Below are 19,997 nucleotides of genomic sequence, written 5' to 3' on the forward strand. Positions count from 1 at the left end.
ACCTACTACCTTTTTTATGCAGGGGTATAATAAAAGACTGTTTCCAAAGTGCCGGGAATGACGCAGATCCCAGAGATAGCTCAAATAATTTTAAAATAGGCTCATGCATGTTTTCGGCGCAGTACCTAAGCACGCAACTAGGAACACCGTCCGGTCCCGGAGAAAAGGTGGGCTTCAAAGATTGAAGACTCTGAAGAACAATATTACCATCAATAGCAGGATTCCTAATGTAATTCGAGCTATCTAAGCGATAGGGATATTGACCAGAATGAAAAGCACTGGATGAATACGTGGACTTAAAGAACTCAGAAAATAGTTCAACAACGTCGTCATCAGTGCAAGCTTTTTTACCTCCAAAGGTTAATGAGGAAGGATACCCAGAAGTTTTCCGCTTTGAATTTACGAAACTGTAAAACTTTTTTGGATTTCTAAAAAATTGGGCTTTACAACAACTCAAGTAATTTTTATAACAAAGCTGATTAAGACGATGAAATTTAGAACGAGCTATTAGATATTTAGAGAGGTCTGCAGATGCTCCAGATTTCTTGAACTTCTTATAAAGCCTAGATTTGATGTTATTAAGTCTGATAAGTTGCCTTGAAAACCAAGGGGGCTTATTCGAACATAGGGTATAGCGAGTAGGAATGCAGGTATCAAAGAAGCTATCAAGCGTACTGTAAAATATAGAGATAGCCGAATCGACATCAGTGCAAGCATAGAGATCCGACCAATCATGGGAAGCCAACAGATCATTGAGCATAATGAAATTCGTTTTGTAGAAGCATCTAGATCGGGGACGAGACTGTACTTGAATCCTACGGGGTAGGCTGATATCAAGTGATATCTCTAGCGTAGGGTGAAGAGGGTCTTCTGGAAGGGATAAAGGTGGTATTTGCGTAAGGGCAGTACCCACCGAGCCATCCACAAATACTAAATCCAGCATTTTATTTCCACTATTTGGAACATTGTTAATCTGTAAAAGAGATGAGTCTAACAAGCAATTGAGAAACTCATGTTGAGCAGTTTTGGCTGTGCAAAATGACGTTGAGCAACACCATCAGCTCAGTCAGAGATGGGAGCCGTTCGAAACTAAACGCGGTTTCAGACAGGGTGACCCCCTATCGTGCGATTTCTATAATTTGATGCTGGAGAAAATTATACTATCTGCAGAACTGAACCGCACTGGAACAATATACTATAAAATCGTGCAATTACTGGCATATGCTGATGACATTGATATCATCGGCCTAAACACCCGCACTGTTAGTTCTGCTTATTCCAAACTGGAAAAAGAAGCGGTAAAGATGGGTTTGATGGTGAATGAGGACAAAACGAAGTACCTGCTGTCATCCAGCAAAGAGTCAACGCATATGCGCCTTGGCAACCACGCTACTGTTGGCAGCCATAATTTCGAAATAGTAAAAGACTTCGTTTATTTGGAAACCAGCATCAACACTAGCAACAACATCAGCACTGAAATCCAGCGAAGAATCAATCTTGCCAATAAATGCTACTTTGGACTAGGTAGGCAATTGAAAAGTAAAGTCCTCTCTCGTCGAACGAAAATCATGCTCTACAAGTCACTTATCGTACCCGTCCTGCTATATGGGGCAGAAGCATGAACCATGACAATAGCAGATGAAGCGGCTTTGGGAGTGTTCGAAAGAAAAGTTCTTCGAAAGATTTATGGACCTCAACGCGTTGGCGATGGCGAGTACCGAAGAAGATTTAATGATGAGCTGTACGAGCTATACGCAGACATCAACATAGTCCAGCGAATTAAAACGCAGCAGCTGCGCTGGCTAGCCCATGTTATGCGAATGAAAGATGATGATTCGGCCAAGAAAGTGTTTTTATCGGAACACGCCTATGGAAGCAGAGGTAGAGGGCGGCCCCAACTCCGTTGGAGGGACCAGGTGGAAAACGATTTAAACTCCCTTGGTGTGACCAATTGGCGCCGGTTGGCGGAGCGAAGGAGCGACTGGCGCACCTTGTTGGACGACCATAACCGTTTAGACGGTTAAGCGCCAATTAAGTAAGTTATTTGTGTACCGATAAGTTCCCGTTTTTGAACTGAAGGGTTAATGATGGTATTATATGTCAAATTGTGGATTGAGTTAAAAGAGCATAATAATATTTTGCAAAAACAAAAACTTTGTCATTTGACCTGACTTAGGAAATTGACTGTGGTTATCGAGAACCGATTAACCTATGTAACGCCCTTACCGTTAATAATATTGGGTAATTTAAGTGCTGGGCCATTTGTGTGCTGATAATTCCCACTCTGGCCTCGAAGGGTTAATGATGGAATTTTATATGAAATCGTGGATTAATCTACAAGTAGCAACCTATATAATAAAAAAAATTTAAAAAATCTGCCTCGATTAAAGAGATATAATAAAATAAATTAAATAATAAAAAGAAAAGTTCGGCCTCAAATCTCTTCGGAGGTTATCGCGCCTTACATTTACTTAATTTCCATTTTGCCCCGAAGGGTAAACGATGGAAGTTTCTGTCAAATTGTAGATTAATTCACAAGCGGGTACCCAGCCAACATTTTTTGAAAATTTTGATCAAAAAATATTTAAATATCATACCCCAAGATGATTAAAAACGTTCAAATTTTAAAGCATTTTCTGTTCGAAAATTAATGTATCGTCGGGAGAAAAATGTACCATAAATGTGATTATTCTTGAATAATCATTTATGATTCATATTTCGACACGCTTTTTATTCATATTTGATATCATTGTAAATTTCAGCTTTAATTGTTTTAGAGTAATATTTGACTACTTTTCACAGTCATTTTCTGATCATATTCGTGAACATATCTCAATCGTTTTGGTCGAGATTTTTGAATCATTTTTGAATGCGATTATGATGCATTTATTCTTCATATCTCATTCAAAATAAGATACTACATAATAATCTTATTTCATCAGGGGAAGAAAGCATTCGGAAGTGAGCTATTTAAACCACATGTCACTCGCAAACAAACTTGACCGATATACACCTGCGACTACAACATCCAACATCAGCTATGATCGTCAATATCTTAAAATACGATACGGTACCGGGATGTTGAAGACATATCCGGGTACATATGTCAAGAGAGTTTCACTTCCCTGGTCAAATAGCTCCCAACTTTTGTATTGTCCAACTATTATGTATTTTCTGGGAAGCCGAAGGTGGAGAAATGTTTGGGGAAATCTTCGGGCATGAGCAGCATTTGCATTACATTATCTTGAAGAATGTCTTAATAATAAAAATTTTATATACATATGTATGTAAATATTTTTTCTGAAATTCATGATTGAAAAAATGTGTGTATGTGAAAAAAGTTAGATTTTCATTGAAAAGTAAAATTCTAACAAGTATAAAATTCATTATTCAGTCAACAAATATAGTCAGAAAAGATTCCGAAAGCTGAATTAAGAATTATTATAAATTTTTGATCGCCTAAACTAAGCAAATTTGATTCAAATATGATTCCAAAATGTGATTGACAACTATATTCAGTTTTTGATCATCAAAGGTAAGCATATTTGATTATTTTTTTGTTGGTTTTTATGAAAAATTTAAATTTAATCATCAAAAGACTTCAAAAATGATTCCAAAAAGTGATCGAAAAATGCTTTTCAGTTTTTGATCATCAAAAGTATTCATATTTGATTTTTTCTTTTGTTCAATTGTATGATAACTCATTATTTAGTCAGAAAGAGTAATCAAATTGTATTTATATGTAGAGAAATTGAAAATTTAATCATCTAAATGCTGAGTGGGTAGATATATACGGCATAAATAGAAACTTTACCATTTGCTTCACTTCAAGATATATACACAAAACAATAGTAGTTAGCGATAAACCGATAAATCCACTTCACCCTTAACGGTGGAAGCTTTACTCAAAATGTGCTTCAATATGCAAGTAGGTAGGTAGCTACATAATGCAATAAAAACAAGTAAGGACGCGACTGTCTTCGGCTGTGCCGAAGTCTTCATACCTTTCATGAATGGGGCTGTACAATAATCTTATCCCGTTCGTAATCTCCAAATAATCGGTTGTATAAAATAAGAAATATATAGTGAACAGATGTACATACCTAAACGATTTTTAAGATAAATATAAAATAAAAAATGACAAAAAGCCCCCTTATCTGAACGATCGGTGGTACGGGATATATATTATATATAGCTCCGATCGAAATGATTTTTACAGGAAATCTTCTATGATATATTAGAATAAACATCACCAAGTTTAACGTTTTTATATTGGAATTTAAGGGAGAAATGGCTAAAAATCTTTCTATCTGAACAATCGGTTGTATGGGATTTATATTATATATAGCTCCGATCGAAATGATTTTTTCATGAAATCTTCTTTGATATATTAGAATAACTATCACAAAGTTTAACGTTTTTATATTGGAAATTAAGGGAGAAATTGCCAAAAACCTTTCTATCTGAACGATCGGTTGTAAGGGATATATACTATATATAGCTCCGATCAAAGTGATTTTTTCAGAAAATCTTCTATGATATATTAGAATATATATCACCGAGTTTCACGTTTGTACTTTCTAAATTGCGACAGGAATGATCAAAATCGTCTTATCTGAACGATCGGTTGTATGGGAGATATATGTTATAGTGGTCCGATCCTATCCGACAAATGTCTAATATAATACAAAAATACATCCTTGTACCAAATTTCATTGAGATATCTCAAAATTTGTGGGACTAGTTTGCGTTCAAACAGAGACGGACATGGCTATATCAACTCAGTTCGTCGCCCTGATCAATTCGGTATACTTAATGGTGAGTTTATCTTCTATATTTCTTAACGTTACAAACATCGGACCAAAGTTAATATACCATTTCATGTTCATGAAAGGTATAAAAAGTTCAGAAAATCTTGCTTAGTTCAAGAGATACATATGTATAGGGGGGCAATTTTGGTGCTAGGTCACTTGTGTACCGACTAATTCCCATTTTTTCCATGAAGGGTTAATGATGGAATATTATATCAAATTATGGATTAATCTATACGTAGGAACCTACATAACACAAAGAAAAGTTCAAAAAATCTAGCTTGATTCAATAGATATAAGAGGTCATTTGTGTACCAATAAGTTCCCATTTTGCCCTGAAGGGTAAACTGTAGAAGTTTATGTCAAATTGTGGATTCATTTAAAAGTTGTTGTTGTTGTTGTTGTTGTAGCAATGCTCGCCCCACCTAATAGCTGCGACCGATCACAAATTGTCATCAATATCCTCTAACGGGAGTCCAAGGAAACTTGCCGTTTCAACAGGGGTGGACCATAAGGAAAGGGGTGTTAGAGGCGTTGGTTCCACATTACAATTAAAGAGATGGTTGGTGTCATGTGGGGACACATTGCAAGCAGGGCATACATTTTGTATGTCGGGGTTGATTCTGGATAGGTAAGAGTTTAACCTGTTACAGTATCCAGAACGAAGTTGAGCAAGAGTGACACGCGTTTCCCTGGGGAGTATGCGTTCCTCTTCTGCGAGTTCTGGATATTTTTCTTCAAGTACTGGATTCACCCGGCAATTCCCGACATAAAGGTCCGACGCCTGTCTATGGAGTTCACCAAGGACCTGCTTGTGTTTTTCCGCTTCATACGGCTGGGTTCTCAGGTGCCGTATTTCCTCAAAATGCTTACGGAGATGACTCCTTAGGCCCCTAGGCGGTGCTGGTTCGTCAATCAGATGTCTGTTGGGATGCCCAGGTTTCTGGGTATTCAACAGAAACTGTTTGGTTAGCATCTCATTTCTCTCCCTGATGGGGAGTATTCTCGCCTCATTATGCAGATGGTGTTCTGGGGACATAAGAAGACAGCCCGTGGCGATTCTGAGAGCAGTATTTTGGCAGGCCTGTAGTTTCTTTCAGTGGGTGGTTTTTAGGCTTGGCGACCATATGGGTGACGCGTAGCACGTAATCGGCTGGCTAATTGCTTTGTATGTGGTCAAGAGCGTTTCTTTATCTTTTCCCCAGGTACTGCCAGCAAGGGATTTGAGGATTTTATTACGGCTCTGAATTCTTGGAACAATTGCGGTTGCGTGCGCACCAAAATGTAGATCCTGATCAAACGTCACACCCAAGATTTTGGGGTGTAGGACAGTCGGTAGCGTAGTGCCATCGACGTGGATGTTCAATATGGTCGACATTTGGGGCGTCCATGTTGTAAATAAGGTCGCGGAAGATTTAGTCGGTGACAATGCCAGGTTTCGCGAGGCGAAAAAACTGGAGAGATCAGGGAGATAGCCGTTTATTTTATTGCATAGCTCATCGATCTTTGGGCCTGGGCCTGTGGCCATTATTGTGCAGTCATCGGCGTAGGAAACGATTGTGACTCCTTCCGGTGGTGAAGGTAGCTTAGATATGTAGAAATTAAACAAAAGCGGGGATAGGACACCACCCTGTGGCACCCCTTGTTTAATTCTCCTTTGTTTTGATGTTTCGTTTCTGAATTGCACCGATGCCTGCCGACCACCCAGATAATTTGCGGTCCACCTTTTAAGACATGGGGGAAGGGTAGACCCTTTCAGGTCTTGCAGTAGCGAGCCATGGTTGACCGTACCAAAAGCTTTTGATAGGTCTAACGCTACGAGTACTGTTCTATGGTGGGGATATTGATTCAAACCGCAATTTATCTGGGTGACAATGACATTTAGCGCGGAGGTAGTGCTATGGAGTTTTCTGAAGCCATGCTGATGAGGGGCTAGCTGCAAATGTGCTTGGAAATAAGGGAGCAAAATGGCTTCAAGCGTCTTTGCCACTGGCGATAGGAGAGATATCGGATGATATGACTCACCTTCGTTAGCTGGTTTCCCAGGCTTTAGTAGCGGGGCCACCTTGGCCATTTTCCATTTCTCGGGTATGACAAAGGTGGAAAGAGACAGGTTGAAGACATGCGCTAAATATTTGAAACCCTCTTTCCTATGTTTTTAAGCATCGGCATGGCTATGCCGTCTGGGCCCACTGCTTTGGATGGTTTAGCGCGACCAATGGCGTCCTCAACCTCTCTAGCGGTGATGGTAATTGGTGACGCGCTGAGTTTGTGTTTATGTGCGTGTCTATTGGCTCTCCGTCTATCTTTGTCGACCGTAGGATGCATTATATATTGTCGGCAGAAAGCGCTCGCGCATTTTTTCGCATCCGACAGCACCTTATCGCCAAAGGCGATGGAAACTTTGTCTTTGTGCTTAGTCGGATTCGATAGGGACTTTACGGTGGACCAAAGTTTACCTACACCGGTAGAGAGGTTACAACCTCTTAGGTGCTCTTCCCATTTCGCCCGCTTGTGTTCGTCCACAAGCAATCTGATGCGTTGGTTTATATCCCTTATTTGGGGGTCGCCTGGATCAAGCTGTCTTATAAGGTCGCGTTCCCTCGCTAAGCTCGCGGCCTCCGCCGGGAAGTGGGGCTGGATTTCGGGAATTCTCCCGGCGGGAATGAAATATGCCGAGGCGGATTCAATGACCTTACGGAAGGCACGCTCCCCTTGGCGGGCATCAGTCGGGATAGGGAGGGCAGCAAAGCTGCTGTCTGTTGCAGATTTATATTCTTCCCACTTTCCTTTTTTGAAGTTTATGAAAGTGCGTTTTTCGGTGACGATGAAGTCGGCGGTACGCTCGAACGAAAAAAGTATGGGCAGGTGGTCGGATGCCAATGTTACCATCGGCTGCCAGTTGACGCAGTTTACGAGTTCAGCGCTCACGATTTTCTTTGGTTCAAGAGATATACAGAAATCGACAGTAGTTATCGAAAAACCGATTCACCTTTAATGATGGAAGCTTAAATCAACATTTGCCTCAATCTGCAAGTAGGTTACAGTTTTGCTTGGTTCAAGGGACATACACAAAAATCTGTTGGAAGTGAGCACTGATCGATCAACCGATAAATCGCCCGCAGATATTGTACCGTTAATGACAGAACCTTGAAACAAATTGTTTATTAATCTAGAAGGAGTAGGTAGCTGTATGAAAAAAATTGGAATACCAGTCTTACCTTTCGCGATCTCTTTGGGGCCAATCTAAAAGCTTCAAGCATTTGACAGTAATCAAACAACATATTTCATCTAATATTTTTTCGTAAATGATATATTATAATTTATTTATGTACTTGCTTTTTTCTAACTAACTAAAGCTTATAATTGTTTTTATATTAACTTAAGCATTACATTCTTGTTTTTCTTAAATAGTTTAACCATTTTTTTCGCTAGATTATTTCGCTATTGAAGACATCTTATACCATTATATTAGCCGTGCTTTTTTTACATGTATATGCATCTACATTTGCGACTAAAAAAAACGCTCGACAATTGCGCATAGCCAAATAAAACATTTGGCAGCAATGCCACGCAAATGTTAAAAAATAGAACTACATTACTCAAATTTCTTCTGTTAATATTTGTTTTTTTAATTAGGGATGGTAAAACATTCAAAAAGTCGATAAAAGCTACATAATGAAACTAGGAGGTACTGATTTTATAAACTCCTATTTCATAAGTGTGGATAAAGTAGTGCACTTAGAAGTCCATACAAAGTTTAAAAGCAGATGTATATACACGTAATAAAAAGCACAGCTATTATATACTAAAATAAATGTAAATATGTGCAACTTTAATTGTTATTATATTTTGGTAATTTTAAGATATTTAAACATATTTTCACAAATTATTATTATCAGTTGACAAATAAGGCCATAACTTTCACTTTACTTTATTTTACTAGTATGGATATTCTCTTCTTTTGGTTGTAAGACAAAAGATACGTTTTAGTGATTAACCCCCTGAGTGCCGGGCAAAACCCTATAAAATATGAATTTCATGCTGTCAGCATAATATTACATTCACACTGCGCTTTAAACTCGAGTTTATGAAGACTTGAGGTCTTGGCACAATGTGAATGCAATATAAAACTTTTAAATTCTGGCCTTACATAACCCCACAAAAAGTTTGTCGGGATAAAGTTTTGTCTGCATTTTGTGTTGTCTTTATATTGTGCTGTTAAGATTTTATTATGTCTGCAGTTTTGCCTGTCTATATTGTGTCTTATCAGGTTTCTAAAAGAGGGCATTACGTGGTAAAGATATCTCACCAACACACAATTCAGAAAAGCAGGCATATCAAAATTCCCACGTCGGTACATGCCCTCAAGACAATATCCAGACAATCTTTTTTTAGTAATGGATTGTTTACCGAAGGCGGCTACCGAACTATCGGCTGATCGAACGTAAATTTTACCTCCCTATCTAGCAATGGTGTTTCGTAAATCTCTTAAAAAATCTTCCTTCATCCGCTCCTCCCACTAACGCCGTTTAGCCTCACATTTCCTAATTCTAATTACGTGGCTCTCTTTTGATACAGTTGTACGAATCGTTACCTGAAAACACCGTCCTTCTTTCACATAGCGGAGCGTTTTCTGCTATTTGGAAATGGTCCGAGCCGGTATTTGGACCTTTTAGAGGGCGCATATATAAGACTCCTATGCCTACCGTCCATGTCGGAACCATTCAAGGCGACAGCACGGTGAAATACATAAAAACATAATCAAATATTGCATGCACTCTGTTTCTGTAAATCGATGGGCTAATCTCAAAATCGTACTGCGCCGTAATTTGAAGTGTGAAATCATTTTAAAAAATTACCAATCAGCTCCTTTCCAGCCATCACCTGTTTCGGTTTGATCAATTTGGTTATGTGTTTTTTATCAGGAGACAACCAAGTAGGTTTCTGTATCTCTTTTGCAGGAACTTGAATTTATAGCTGGCCATATTTGGAGCCGTGGCGAAGTTGATCAACCTCAACCAGTAGTGAGTTGTAATATAATGGAGACTGTACTTTGCGAATATAATATCATTGATCCATTTCTGGCGTTCAAGTCGCAATGTTTTGATGTTTCAATATACAAGAAAAACGAGACTTTTTCCAACAATCATCGAAAAAATATTTATACAGCCCTCGAGAAATATATAGTTCGCAAGTTGATATCCAACATCATTCTCAAACTAATTTCCAACCTTATATTTCTCAATTTGATATCTAATAACATATCTAACATCATTCTAAAATTATTCTCCAATATAAGAGAAATTTATAGTTCTCAAGTCTATATCCAGCACAAGTTCTCAAGTTGCTACCCGACATTGAATGTCGAGTTGAAGTGAAGTTGAAAACAAAAATGTTCACTAAATGGCATCACCACAATTATACAAGTGAGTGGTAGCATTAAAAAGTGTTAAAAATAAAAAGTTATTTATACGTATTTTAATTTATTTTCACGAAAATTCTGCAGTACTGGGATCATACATTTGAATCCAATGAGAGAATCATACTTGCGTACAAGCTGAGAACTATATTTTTCTCAATTTGAGAAACAGCATTTTTTGTCACATAAAAGAAAAGCCGCCTTTGTTGAGAAACTGTTGGGCAACTGTTGAGAAATAAAGCTTGAAATTTGAGAAGTATGCTTGTTATCAACTTGAGATCTAATGTGACTCAAGCCCATATTTTTATTGGTTTAAATAAATGTACGGCGCGATAACCTCCGAAGAGATTTTAGGCCGAGCTTCTCTTCCAATTTGCGTCGTGCTCCTTTAAATTTTTCCTACAAATCGACGGGAGCTACTTGTTTTATGCCGACTTCGAACGGCATCTTCAAGGCAGATGAGTTTTCGCTGAGTGCTTTTCATGGCAAAAATAAACTCCGAGTGCTTGCCAAACACTGTCGAGGGGCGATCCCGTTTAGAAAAATTTTCTTCTAATTGAAAAAAAACTTGTTTTTAAAATTTTGATGTTGCTTTGCCCTAGGCGAGGGCCCAGGATCTTCGGTGTGGTATGAGGAGCACGCTACCATCACAGCACGGCGGGATACTATCTATTTTTTTCTTCTTTTGGCTTATACATATTACTTTCGAAATTTAAAACCATAATTAAGAAAGGAAAATAGCTTTACTTAAGCTTGAATTTAGTTTTTTTTACAAAATATTGCTTCGCATTGTTTATTTTTAAATTTTTTGGCTAAAACTAAAGAATCATGCGGAGGCACAGTTTAAATTGTTGTTTTTTTTTTTTTTTTTTTGTTAATTTAAGTTGTTCCAACGATTTTATTAAAACAAAATATTTTGTGCTTTGAAAACAAACAAAAAATAATTATATATGCCTAAAACACTAAAAGACACTTGTTTTATATTTTGCTTTATTTGCTTATACGTAGTACATTCACTCATGTTAGTTTGTCCCTATTTAATTGGCCAAAAGTGTATTTAGTAAAATTTTTGATTTTATACTTTGCAGATTTTTTTTTGTTTTCTAATTTTCAAATTGATTTTGTAAATAATACTAAGTAAATAATAAATATATTTTGTAGTTTATATTGTTTTACCAACAACTTACATTTTTATTTTATTTATTTATTTATTTTTTTAATTTTATTTACAATGCGTACATACTACTATTAGGTGTTTTTTTGTGGGGTTTTCAATCGTTTACTCAATACAATAAATAATTATAACATAATATATGTAGGTATGTATTTAAATGCACTATATTAGTTTATATGTATTTGTTTTAATAAATATGTATATTAAATTTTGTATAATTGATTTAAACTAGCTTTTGTGATGCATTGGTAAGATTAGTGGCAAATGTATTTTTTTGAGTGTAGTATTTTAACTGCAAACGGCTCGTGCGCCTAAAACTATATTATAAACAAAGATTATCGAAGATAAAGACTGTGCAGGCGCAAACTTCGATGGAAAGCAGCGGAGCGTAACAAAATTCTAGTAGACCACTTTCACCACACCAAAAACTTTAACACAATTTTTAACATAATTTAAGCACAGAAATACACTGATTGCATTTTTAGAGAGTAAAAATTAAAATTCTGAACACATTAGCTGAATAAAAAGTGTACAAATAGTTGTTAAATAATAAATACAGACAGTGGTAGTTTAACAAATTCTGCTGTGGTAAGTGGTGAATGTGACCTACTAGAATTTTGTGAAGCTTGCCTCACACGATTTTTCGTCCCTGCAACATCTTTGTTTTCGATAATATTTGTTTGACGGCAGCACTTATTGGCGTTGATACTTGATACTTGGGTTAAGTGGTAGCCATCCCGGCAAGGGAAGCTTATTTGAAGAGGTTAGGTTGAACTGTGCGGTCAATAAAGACCTCACATAGACTGAATGTGTCTTAAGTTTTCTAGTACCGAGCTTTATTGCTGCCGCGAGAGCTGGCAACTCTGCCGCTCCTAATAGCTGGGGCTTTGACCTGGCGAGCGCAGGATATGAACACAGAACGTGTTCAACCGTTTCCTCCGGTAGCTCAAACTGGCTAAATCTGCTGTTATTAAGGAGGCCTAACATACAAGCATGTGACGCCAGAAGGCAGTTTCTAGTTAGTTTGCTTACTTGGCCAACATTAAGGTCCGTTGTGACCACGATACTTAGGCCCGGCCTTTCAGTAGTTGGTTAAGCTAAGCTTAAACTAGGTTTTGTTTAAACTATGTTTTGCTTAAACTCTAGTCAAATTTAAACCACAGTTAAAGTACGGAGCAGTTTTTAAGTCACAGTTTAATACCGCCTTGGGGGTAGGATTTTTGTACAGCAACATTGGTACTTCATTATCTTAATATATAAAAAACACGTGTCACTATGTTTGAGGCCAATAGACTCCTAAACTACTGAATTGATTTTAAATTTATTTTACACCCCGTGTGTAGTTTGATCTAACTTAAAATATAGGATAGGTTATATCTCAGTTTATAGTCGCAATATTATTTTATTGCAATTTTTTATTAGTTTATACGTAATAATAAAAATGTTACGTATAAGCAGCGGCACTCATATTTTCAGGTGGTGCGGATATACTTCCGTGTAATTGGTTGATGTTTAATTAAACAACGTGCTTATCAATAAAAAATATTATAGCGAATGATATCAAGTATAGCACATCACCAGGTCCGCCGAGAGGAGGGGGGGGGGGGTTGGTTTCTGAGGGGGCCCGCGATTTAGAGGTACTATGACATTTTTTTTAATTCGGGAGAGTCTTTAGTTGTTCCATGTGCAATTTTTAAGCCGAATTTCAAAAGCAACGAAAATCTGCATTTCGTTTTAATATTATAGTGAAGTGTGAAAAATAAAAATCTATATATATAAAAAGAAAGGCTAAAATGTGTGTTAGTTGGTCGCCGGTGTTTGAAGAGATGCGTCGGTCGATTTTGTTCAAACTTTCACACAAGTTGCGTAAACCGCACGCGGTGGTTACTACAGAGGTTTGGTACAGGGTCGTATAGGGTCTCGAGATATAGGCCGAAACGTGGACCCGAGTACCCCTAGAATGTGTTTATAGAATATGGATAACAAATGAAAACTGTTGATGAGTGCTTTAGTACAGAGTAATATATTATCCAGAGACGGACTGGGACTGGGATTAGGACTAGGACTGGGACTGAGACTCGGAGTGGGACTGGGACTGGAATAAAATACATACCACCTTCTGGGACAGGCAATAAGGGATGCAGAAGAATGAGAAGAAATTGAGAGAAGAGAAAAGAGAGAAGGAGATTGAGAAAGAGATAGAATGAGACGAAGATGGAGATAGATGAAGCGAAAAAGACGGAGGGAGGAGTGAATAAAAGGATTAGGAAAAAGTGAAGAGGGGGGAGGGTAGAGTCAGAAGGAGAAAGCTTATTAAAAAGTATGCAGATAGGCCAAATTTAAGGCAGGACAACGTCTGCCAGGTCTTCTAGTCTATGTATATAATTTATCAAGCAACAGCTGAATTTTGTTTACCCGAAAAACATGGACAAAATTTCCCCAGCCTTCGAGAAATATGTATATCCGTGGCATTTTTTTTAATGTATCCTTATTCGATCTCTGACAAAATATAAACGGTGATTAAGTTCAACTACAAAAAGTTCATCATTTGCTTTACTAATCAATCCCAAATAGCAATCAGCCAATGATATTAAATTTGTTACAACTAATGATAGTTAAGAAGGTCCATGTCTGATAGGTATTTTTAATAAGGCAATGTTAAACTGGCCGGTCTATGAGGACCTCACATAGACTGAATGAGTCCGTAGTGTTCAATAAAGCAATTAGCTTTTTATTAACTCGACTTAATCAACTTCGACATTTGGTCAGAGATCAAGTTAAACCTAGTTTACATATATCAAGTTTATCCTATCTAACTAGATTTTTTATATAAATTTTCCCTTCGATAATCGGTAATTATGAACAAATTTTAGAGATGCCGAGTTTTCTTTTCATAGAAAAAGTTCCACCTCTAGAATGTAATCTCTAATTGGAAGCACAAAATAAAAGAGAAAAACGTGAAAATTTGACAGATAATAAGCTAGTTCCTAGGGATGGAACATATTAAACGCGTAGTTTATCTATTGACGATTTATTGTAGATAAGGGCATGTGTAAACGTGGTCTTAGGTTACTTTAAAAGAAATAATGCATAGTTCTAAGATTTACGTCATTCTCTAGCTATTTTCAAATCTGACCGTTCTCAAATTGATTGATATTTCCCCACGTGGTATCCTACATTGGATATCGAGTTGAGGTGAAGTTGAAAAAAAAAAACTTCTGCAAGGTGGCAGCAAATGTTGAGAATGCTGTCATTCTCAAGTTAAGCCACTGCGCTTGAGAGTTTAGAAGTATGCTAGTTATCAACATAAGTTCCAATGATTCTGAAGCTCAAATACTAATTGGGTACATATTCGACGGCATTGAAGGTGGCTGAAAAACTGCATTATACGTTTAAGCGTAGTTTAACTGAGGATAGAAAAATCGGGAAATATATGAGAAATTTTTCTTGATAATATTCTTATGATGATATCGCACTTTAACTCAGACTTAGCTTCTCATGTTCAAATTATTTTCATTACAAAATAACATAAGTTACACAGGAGAACGAATTATCCTATAATTTTGCGCTAAATTTCAATGCGATATTCGCACCTAAGGCCCATTTGCAGATCGGTAAGTTACACCTTTAACACAGTTAGCTTTTGATGAGGGGTTAAACTCATATAAATTTAAGACCCACTTGCACTTAACTGAGACTCGAAGCTTCAGTTAGCGTGAAGAAAGCGTAAATTCCGATAACATATAGATACATAAGTGACTAACTGAAGATAGTGAAAACGGTCCTAAGTAAAGCAACTGAAATTGGTGCTACAATCAATCAATCCTCACATGCATAGCAGTCTAGCCACTTTACCGCAATTGTGGTAGTTCTAACACATTTTTGGCAAATTTCCGTTTCTGACATTTGACATTTACCGGATACAATGAAAATAATTAAACTTGATTGATACAAACTCTTATTTTAGAAATTCTGTCTCGCTTTTTTAGAAAATTACCACAGTACTTTTTTTAATCTACCACCAAATTGCTTTTGGAAGTGGTTACAGAGATGTACATATAAGTCATGTCTGCGATAGGCCACCGTGTGCAGTATCAAAAGTGGAAAAGATGGTATTTTTACATATGTAGATAGCCCAATCATTTTAGTCGAAACCAAGTTCACCTCGAAATTAGAAATCAGACAGTTAGAGCTCTAAGAGCTCACACCTTTATTGTGGAATTATATTACATAGATCTCTGAATCCCGTGTATGGGGTTTTAAAATTTGTTCAAGCTTTATATTTGAGTTGAAATTAGCGATAGAAATGCAAATTTTCACAGGCAGAACATTCTAACTCTAAATAATCTAACCCTTCGATATTTTGAACTAAAACAGCGCATTCTTATCTCAAATTTGGGGGTGGACTTCACTAATTAATGGGCTAAGAATACACTTTTTTATAATTTGTGTGTAAATACTAGGGACAACGATTTTCGCAATATTTGCATTCCGTGATTCTTAGAAAAGTTTAATGCCGGGATCCCGCGATTGTCCCGAAATTTATTTTACATAGATTTCTTTATGGTCTTTGTCAAAAATTGAAACAGATTTATACATTTAAATGTATATGTAATACAAAAATACCAGTTGTAGTAACTCAAATGTTTATTTTATTTTTTGAATGAAATTTTACGCTGAGTATAAAATCAGCTTTTTATCCAAACAATGTTGCAAACACATACGACTAACTCTGGGCAACAGCAATTTTGTGGCAAGTTTGGTTAAAACCTATTTTACATTAATATCGTTTTAAAAAGAAAAATAGTTCAAGTGTTTTGAGATATTCGCACCTAAAAGTGCAAAAAACATGCTTTAGATACATTTGAGGTTATGTCACTGGAATTTTTTTTATATAATCTTTCTTTGCGGTGGATTTTGAAGAGTATAGGCGTAGTACTTTAAGGCAGAATAACTTAAAAATAAATTGTTATTGTGTTATGTTCGAGCATCTCAAAAACTTATAGTGTTAGGACTAATTTGACTTCAGATTCTGCTTCATCACGCCGAAACCTTCCAAAGAGTATAGTCCTTTTTCTGCTTACAAAATTTATTTGAACTTTTTCGGACGGTTTATTGCAGAAAAATACGTTTTTAGCAATTTTAGATACGAATATCTCAAAAATCTGAACCATTTTGGTAAATCTAAGTTTAGATTCTGGTTCCGTGCAATGAAGACCGTTTAAAACGATTAACAAAAGGTGTACAACAGATTTATTTATTTATTTATGTTCCACGTGTTACGGTTGCTATTAAAAAAAACGGTAGTTTTATAGTCACAAGTCATAACAGCCTAAATCTATAATTACGCCAGCAAAAAGGTTGTATTAAACACTTCAAATTTCGAATATACAAGTCAAAATATTCAAACACAACAAACATCACTCAAAATCAATAGTTCAAAAATGGACCGTTATACATTTTTAAACTACAAATTCGTTTGTTTATTTAGTAGGTATACAATAGGAGCGTTCCATTGACTTATCGAGCTCTGGCTCACGATCAAATCTCATTGGAACGATCTCGATCAACTTAATGAGAGCTGGTAGCACTAATATAAAACATCTGTTTTGTTGAAAATAAGAAGAAGAAACGTACACAAAAATTGAAGATACTGATAGAATTATTGACATTTAAATAGTTCTGCACGTAGACAAAATAGTTATTTTCCTTACATTTTCTTCAAGTTGTTTACTTCTTCCGTGTTTTTGCTTTTAAATAGAGCTTACGGTTTCTTCTCGAACACAGGCGAGATTTTCGAGACCCGAGAAATCGAGAACTCGACTTCTCGCGAGTCTCGAAGTCCTCGTAAATATCGCAAGCTTCTCGACATTCTTACTTAATCGCTGTATGGACAGTATTTATACACTTGGTTTGTTTTACTTGTGACTTTTTTGTTGATTATATTGCTTCAATGACATTTAACTCAAAACATATTTATTATGCATATAATTTTGTTTGCACTATTTTATTTTTCAATGAGACATCAAGAACACGGCTTCTCGCGAAATTCTCGAATCTCGAATTGCTCGTGAAGGGCCCATTACTCATACTTAGCATAGACTCGACTTTACTTGAGAACTGTCACTTACAGTTCTGTTAAACGAATATTGCATGTTACTGATTACTCAAAACTTGGCAACACTTAACTTGACGCGATCTTCTCGACTTTAAATTCAGTCGCTGCATTGGCAATATTCTATACATTTCGGAGTTTTTTACTTGTGGTTTTGCGGACATTTTGACTTGTGCTCCAGAAGAAATCGTAAGCTCTATATAAAACAGCCAATGAATCTATTAAGTTGAATTTCGAGAAGCTCGCGAGCCTTACGAGTAATTCGAGGTTCGAGAATCTTCACGAGCCTTACGAGTAATTCGAGATTCGAGAATCTCGCGAGAAGGCGAGACTCGCGAGAAATTTCTTCTTGAACATGTTCGAGAAAACCTAAGCTCTACTTTTAAATCTGGCGAAATCTCTTATGTATACACATATTTATTTGAGTGCTACCATGGCTCAGCTATATGGTTGGCTCATCTCATCAGCTGATTTTTTTTCACTGGAGTAGGGGTTGTGAGAAGAAGATGGCAAACTCAAAATGAAACCAACAAATTGGCAACATTTTCTTACTACACACAAAAGCTGCTAAGTTTTATGTTTTCATTCCATTACATTCGTCTAACACCAACGCGCTGATTTTGACAATCTCAACAAAGGTATGTTGTTGCTGTAGAGATGAGCCAACCATATAGTTGAGCCATGAGTGATACCAACTCAAAAGTGGTTAGCTGTCAAAAAATCTACTACAGAAAACGAAACGAACAGAACTCCTATACGGATCAGAAATTGAACCAGATAAATATCAGGATCACAACGTTGTTGTTGCATTTGTATATTAAATTTCTATACGTATCTGGTTCACGCGTCATTGGAACGCAACTAATGCTAACAAAAATTAATTTTGCTAATCATCCTTTCTCGACCTAGGCGGTTATGACTTGCGGCCACAGATTTGAGGGAACAAGTTTTAAATAATTCAAATAGACATTAAAATGCAAGTTTCAACAATTTCGGGATCAAAGTCCAACAAGTCGGGACCCCGGGGATTGTCAACCCTATTAAATACATACATATGTGACCCGGCCTATGAAAAGGTGGCTTATGACTAAAAAAACAGCTGTTAACAGCTGTTTCTCGCAATTTCTTGTTTGAGTCATAAGCCACCTTTTCATAGGCCGGGTCAAATATATTGCTTCATGTGCTTAACACCTTATACACATGCGCAACTTGTTTATATTTATTTAATAGCCTGTTATAATACATATAAATACTGCATTTGTGCTATGCGGTATAGCAATACACCAACGTCATACAGTACATACAAACCTCTGCTGCAATAAGGCCTTCAATTCCATATCGTTGTACTACGTAAATTAAAGTACTTACGGCACACATAATTCAACCATGTGCACACGGCATTCACATTATCGTACAACATTTCCTCGAACTTGTACTATCACTAACCACATCACCCGTAATACCGCTAAACTTATTTATCGATGAGGCATTTGAATATATTGTTGACTGTTCACCACCACTTGTTAAGCTGCCAGCGCCACTGCCAATGCCATTGAAATCCAAAATACTTGGATGCATTACACCAACACTACCACTAACGTTGCTTAAGGGTTGCTGCTGTAGATTCACTGCATTACCGCTACTCATTTCGGCACTAGCATGTATTGAGTTGTTGTTGTTACCACCACCACTATTAGCATGCAAATGATTGTTGATTGTATTGTTGGTGTTATTAGCGGCTCCTAGAACAGAACCATTTTCACTTATCAATACATTATTTGTACGTGAAAGTGAACGTTGTTTTTTTAAATTTGCCAATGTGGCTGCGGTATAAGAAGCTGAGGAGGAATTGAGACTTTCCATTGAGTGTGTATGCGGTTGTATAAGCATAGCAGGCATTTGTTGATTTAATAATTGTTGTTGATGATATTGATGATGATGGGTATTTGTTGTATCTGCTAGCGCACATGCGTGTATTTGTGTGTGAGTAGAGTGTGCGTTAACGTAACGTAAACAGAGGAGCGTGCAGGCAATTTATGTGATGATGAGGTGTGTTATATATATTTAGTATAACGTTTGTATGAAAGTAAGTAATTAAATATATATTTGTAAATGTTAAACAAGCGGCATTCAGTTTATTGGTTATAATCGTTGGATGATTGGTATGCGTTGAGGTATTTTTTGTGGACAATTAATCGGCGAAATCACAAATCATCGTTACAGGTTGATTTACGAAAGCACAATGACAACGACAGGCGGTGTATTAGACGTGTATAAATGGCGGAAAATAAAAAAGAAACAAAAGCAAAAAATTGTAAAATAATACGTTAATGATAGGAATAACAAGAATAAGGTATAACTAGGTTAATATTATGTTAACCTTAAAAGAAATATGAAATTTAAGAAATGTTACACATACGCCCCGTATAACCTAGTATCTCTCTGGTGTTATGTGTATTAGCCTGAGTACAATGA

At 36.7% G+C, this 19,997-nt stretch overlaps 1 protein-coding gene across 12 annotated transcripts in view; it reads right to left on the reverse strand.

Moving 5' to 3' along the window:
• Window positions 1–8,118: 8,118 nt before the first annotated feature.
• MYPT-75D (Myosin phosphatase targeting subunit 75D) overlaps window positions 8,119–19,997 on the reverse strand; it is a 531,155-nt gene continuing 519,276 nt past the window's right edge. For 11 of the 12 annotated variants that reach the window (XM_067787391.1, XM_067787389.1, XM_067787390.1 and 8 more), the window contains one exon: window positions 8,119–19,477. In XM_067787391.1, the coding sequence (XP_067643492.1) occupies window positions 18,924–19,477 (554 nt within the window). In that variant the 3' untranslated portion in view covers window positions 8,119–18,923. The remainder of the gene's footprint in view (window positions 19,478–19,997) is intronic. The other variant, XM_067787393.1, reaches the window with a different exon arrangement.

Source organism: Eurosta solidaginis, chromosome 5, assembly GCF_040869045.1.
Source record: "Eurosta solidaginis isolate ZX-2024a chromosome 5, ASM4086904v1, whole genome shotgun sequence".
Lineage (NCBI taxonomy): Eukaryota > Metazoa > Arthropoda > Insecta > Diptera > Tephritidae > Eurosta > Eurosta solidaginis.